The sequence below is a fragment of the Arachis ipaensis genome, chromosome B10 (genome assembly GCF_000816755.2).
Source record: "Arachis ipaensis cultivar K30076 chromosome B10, Araip1.1, whole genome shotgun sequence".
NCBI classification, from domain to species: domain Eukaryota; kingdom Viridiplantae; phylum Streptophyta; class Magnoliopsida; order Fabales; family Fabaceae; genus Arachis; species Arachis ipaensis.
In genome coordinates, this window is record NC_029794.2 from 90,173,250 (window position 1) to 90,178,942 (window position 5,693).

At 33.6% G+C, this 5,693-nt stretch overlaps 1 protein-coding gene across 3 annotated transcripts; it reads left to right on the top strand.

Moving 5' to 3' along the window:
- LOC107624280 lies at nt 7-4,916 on the top strand. 3 transcript variants are annotated; one of them, XM_016326770.2, is made up of 5 exons: nt 7-751; nt 2,866-2,944; nt 3,055-3,144; nt 4,058-4,165; nt 4,277-4,916. In XM_016326770.2, exons 2-5 carry the CDS (start codon nt 2,897-2,899, stop codon nt 4,709-4,711), a joined length of 681 nt encoding a protein of 226 aa, XP_016182256.1. In that variant the 5' UTR covers nt 7-751; nt 2,866-2,896; the 3' UTR covers nt 4,712-4,916. The 3 variants fall into 3 exon arrangements, with proteins under 3 accessions (XP_016182256.1, XP_016182254.1, XP_020969221.1); XM_016326768.2 differs by having other exon boundaries at nt 2,866-3,144; XM_021113562.1 differs by lacking the exons at nt 2,866-2,944; nt 3,055-3,144; nt 4,058-4,165; nt 4,277-4,916 and adding an exon at nt 996-2,857.

Here is a 5,693-nt window from a genome sequence, read left to right on the forward strand (position 1 = left end):
ATAAAAGAAATAATTAAAAGGGTATTTGTGAAAGCTAAATGAGGTAATGAAGAGGTGCTATTGATTACTATTTAAACTATGAGTCTTATATTCTCTCTAATTTTGTAGCCTGTGCCACACTACTCTCATTTGATCTCATCTGCCATTCATATTTAACCATCTATCTGCATCTATCTTTCTTATTAAATGACACATGCAGAGGAGAAATTAATAATAATAATTATACATATTTAATAATTATTTGATGTGATGAAACTCATCTCATCTCATCTCATCATCTTAATAATATGCTCTTTTTTGAAAGCTTAATTTCACTTTCATATTTAATAGTACTATGTGCTAAATATTACTTTGTTTCAACGGTTTGTGTATCTGATAAATATTACATGATTGGAATGCAAGCCTGGAACCACGGAATCTGCGTTGTTTTCTCCTTCTTCACTTGCCTTAATCTTCCCCTTTCTTTTTTTTATTTTCTATTTTTTTTTCAATTATATATTTGGATTGAGTCCTGACTCAATGAAGGTCTCCTAAATACATATGATTATCATTATTAGAGTTTAATTTTGATAATCATCTTACATTGATATTTAATTGTATATGTAATTGATATTTAATTTTGATAATCATCTTCTACAAAACTGACAGAATTTATAACAGAAAGGAATTGAAGAAGAGATTGAGCAACAGATTCCATTTACACTATCACAAGTATTGGTAGAGCTTAAGACTTCCAGAAAAGCTATTCAAGGTTTAACCTTCTACTTTTTTATTTATTTATTATCTCTGTTAAACTATTGAGTTTTAATTTATCTTCATCTTTATTATCTCTGTTAAATTATTATGCATGCTTATCTATACTTATTTATATATGCTTGTTTGTGTAAACCATTCATGGTGAAAGTATAAATTATATTCATGGTAAGACTTTTATTTGTTGTGGTTTCTCGTTGAAAAAAAAATTAAAAAGTGAATATTATCCCTTTGATATGTAGGAAATTAAATTCATTAATAATGGAAAATCAGAACCGAAATTGGATGTATGATAGAACGTATGATCAGAGGCGGGGTCTTAAACCCAGTTATATTAAAGGGGTAAATGAATTTGTGGATGCGTGTACTAGAACTGATAAATTTCTCAGAGGAGGTTTAGTTAGGTGTCCATGTGCCAGATGTCAATGTGGGACGTTTAAACAGTTGATCGACATTAAAATTGATCTATATACTTATGGGTTTAAACCTAATTATTGGGTTTGGACAGAGCATGGAGAAGAGATATCCACAGAGAATCAGATTAGGGTAGAAGAAGATATTGAAAGTAGCTCTGAATTAGGTGGTGTTACATGGGAAGAAAATTTTGATCGTTATCATGAGATGGTTGTTGATGCTTTACAACCTGAGTTTCACATGTACATGCAACCAACAGTGGAGGAACCAAATCGAGATGCTAAGAGATTTTATGACCTCTTAGATTCAGTTAGTAAACCCTTGTGGGAAAATTGTATCCATTCACGATTGTCACTTGCCAATAGGATGCTGAGTATAAAATCAGAGGGAAACCAATCCCAGGAATCTTTTGACCAGTGGGCAACTTTGTTTAGAGAAATGCAAACAACTCCAAATGAAATTCCTGCTAATTACTATGAAGCTAAGAAAATTATTTTCCAACTTGGGTTTAAGGAGGTTAAGATAGATTGTTGTGTCAATGGTTGTATGATATATTACAAAGAGGACAAAGATCTTAGACAATGTAAATTTTGTGGGGAGCAGAGATTTAAGCCTAGGAAGGGAAAAAATAAAAAGGTGCCATATAAAAGAATGCATTATTTGCCATTGATTCCAAGGCTACAAAGGTTGTATGCATCAATGAGTACTGCCCCTCATATGTTGTGGCATCACCAAAATCGTAGAAATGACGACGTGATGACACATCCTTCCCATGGTGAAGCATGGAAATATTTTGATACCAAGCATCCTCATTTTGCAAGCGAACCGCGTAATGTTAGACTTGGACTTTATTCTGATGGGTTTTCTCCTAATGTTCATTTTAGCACACTGTACTCTTGTTGGCCTGTTATAGTTACCCCTTATAACCTTCCACCTCATATTGTCCCCTTATGTTCTATATATTTTGCCTTCTTGCATCTACTTTGGCTTTACATTGTTCATTGCTCCTTATGAATAGCATTCATTGCTCATTATGTATGATATGTTGATATCTTTGTTTTATATTCTTATTTTTTAGCTTAATATTCAATGTCCAATAGAATGATAAAAAAACAAGTTAATGAATACGGGCATGTAGTTAGAGAAAGATAGAAAGGGGGAAAGGGAACTATTTGTTTATTGAGTTTTGTTCATAGAAATGATTAGGCATACCCATTCACATCTGATTAATAGTTCCTAAAACTAAAACTGGACTCTTATTTCTTTGTTGATTTACTAAGCTTTTTTTTTCACTTCTAAATGAGATCAAATGTGGTGTTACCTGTGGGAGTAGGGTTTTAGCTTTTGTATCTTACTATTAAGATTATAAGACTGTATATTAAATTGCTTCAATACATTAAATTCTCCTTAAATTTGATGAAATTACAACAGAGTCCTTTATTTAGTTATGGGATTAAATTAGATGACTTTTGAGAGGGGAAAAAAATAAATCGGTATCCACAATGCAAAATTGCAAATTCAAGTAAATAATGATAATTGGATATATTCAAATAGTGCAGAGTGACATTTGCTATGTTATAATCATAGCAGATAAGCCTTTAACTAACTGATTACTATTTTGAATTTGTGGCTCTTGCTAATAAAACTATTATAGACCCTCTTGCTAATAGAACTTTTCTTCTTCTATCACTAAAATAGAAATGCTTTGACATTATTGATACGGAAGAGGATGATATCTATCAATCTTGGAGGTTTAGGGCTGCCAAGCGCTTACAAGGTATGCTCCATGCCATTCGCAAAAAAGGTGCCCATCCATATTGGATCCCACCAAAAGTTCTTGGTGAATTGATGAGACGTTGGGACACTGATGCCTATAGACAATTACAGGCGAGAAATACAGCTGCCAGGAAATCAACTCGAGGTACTTCCCTTCACACTACAGGAGGCACCACCTTTCCAGAAGCGAGGTTACGCTTGGTAAGTTGTTTATAGACAATCTTTACTATGATATTTGCTGTTCTATGAATGGTGACAGTTGCAAATGTGTGAAAACCGTTGACCGAAATAAGTCAATATTTGTGAAGTTTTGATTGTCTATGTGTGGCTTCTTTTGACTGGTTTCTTAATATACTGCCATTGGAAAGCTTCTAAAGATCAAATATTGAGCCCTTCTTTTGGTTTTGGAGAAGAAAAGTAGCTGGTTGGCCCTACTAGCTATGCAGCGTGTTGATTTTTCCGTACAAAAGTAGCTGGTTCAATTACTCCTTCGTGATATAACATTTGCTGCACTTGTAGTAGTAGTACACTAAATTAATCTTTTTTCCCTTTTTGGAGTTGTTCATATACACATATAATTTGAACATTAACAATATATAAAACCAATCATTAAATCAGAATGATAATAATTTAGAATAAAAGTACGTCCCAAAATAATAGTGTTAATTGGTTGAAACGAAAAAAGAAATGAATTAATTGATATTATAGTGAGAAATTAGAGAAAGAGAAAAAGAATCTAATATATAAACTCTGAAAAGCACGTCCCATAGTTGAGTTGGAAGTGGACTAGGCTTTTAAGATGAGTGTCCCGTGAGCACTAGTTATAGTCATGTTATGTGAATTCAATTGTTTATTTGCTTTCAGCAACATCAATTCTCTGTTGCGTGATGTTTTCTTGATGTCAAATATCAATGAATAATATGCATGTAATTGATGAGTGTGTAGTTGTGAGTAATTGAATAGTGGCATCTATCTACTCATGATTCATATCTATACATATATATTATTCCTAACTACCACCCAGCTACCAACCAACCTTATTAGCCCCATACAAACTGAATAAATCTATATGAATACATCTCATATTTGTTGATAATTTGGTTACATTATGTAGAATCATTCGCTTGGAAGACCATCACGTATGGATGAGTTTTTTGAGCACACTCATACTCGCAAAGAGGATAGGACTCAATGGGTTGATAAACACTCCCGAAAGACAAAGGTAATTTACCTTTATTCATTGTAAATATTTTATTATCTAATTGTTATGCATTATTGATACTTATAGTAGTTTATCAATCATTTTTGCTCATTGTAGGATATATTTCAATAGCGTATGTTTCAGGCTGAGCAAGAGCGGCAGGCTACTATAGAGGCTGGTGTAACTGATCCACCGCCTGTCTCTGAGGAAAGCATATGGATTGAGACAGTGGGTGGAAAACGAAGAGGTAGGGTATATGGCATGGGTGAGGTAAGGGACTCTTCCATAGTGCGACCTCGAGTTGATGGGCCAACCACGACCACCAGCATTGATGTTTTGGATCTTAGAGAACGAATCACAATACTCAATAGAGAAGTTGAACAACATGCTGCTAAATATAGAGAGCTTGAAGACCGCTACCAAAGGGAGAAAAGAGAGTGGCAACAAACTGTTGAATCCTTGCGTGAGGATCTCAACACCAGTAACTCACAGATGGATCAATTTAGTCATCAGTTGAGCAGCTTGACTGAGTATGTGAGAGCCATGGGTCCTAGTAGTTCTGGATAATGTGTTTCCCCACCTCCTCCTTTTACTTTTCCAAGCTCTCAGAAAAGCACAGCCCCAGCCCCAGTCCCAACCCCAGCCCCAGGTAGAAAACTCCGACCTATTCTACAGCGACCAGGACAACCACAGAGTTCTCAAAGGGGGGATGATTCTGACGATTTTGATGACTCAGATGATTATTTAGACGAGTATGAGTAGGTTATTTAATTACTTTGCTTTGAATATTTTGTATTATTAGTGGATTGCCATTTAAACAATATAAGTCTAAGTTTAGTTATTTATCTTGTCTTGAGTCTTTATGTTAGAGGGTTATTTATTATTTTGATAAGTTTGTAAACTCATTATCTAATATTTAGTATAAATTTTATTTTTATATTTAAAAGTTTATTTGTATTAACGGTTTACTATTTTTCAAATAAAAAAATAAAAATTAAAACATATAACTATTAAAATCGACGGCAAAATTGTCGCTTTTAAAAGTTAAAATAGACAAATCTAAGCAATTAAATCGACGGCAACTGTGTCGATTTTATTCAATAAAATATCGACGGCCTTGTCGTCGATTTTATTAAACATATTATAGACAAGAGTGTTGTTGATTTTATTGAGTTAAATATCGACACAAAGGCTGTCGATTTTATTGAATCAATTATCGACAAAGAGGACGTCGATTTTAAATAATAATATCGACGGCAGTGTTGTCGATTTTATTAAGAGTGTAAAATTCTCACACCCATATTACAGACGGAATGGACGTCGATTTTATTATATTATTATCGACGGCCATGAAAGCCGTCAATTTTATTAGCATTTTAAAAAATCGACAAGTTTTATAGCGACCAACTGCCCCGTCTATTTTGCCGTCGAATTTCAATATTATCGACGGCTAAGCCGTCGATTTTTAACGACGTTTCTTGTAGTGATATGGTGGTTGTGTAAAAGGAAATCAGAGAATATTAGTCTACAGATTTCCTTGAGAATAATA

Coding starts and splice junctions, on each gene's coding strand:
- LOC107624280 (XM_021113562.1), top strand. CDS start 1,015: ATGGAAAATCAGAACCGAAATTGGATGTATGATAGAACGTATGATCAG.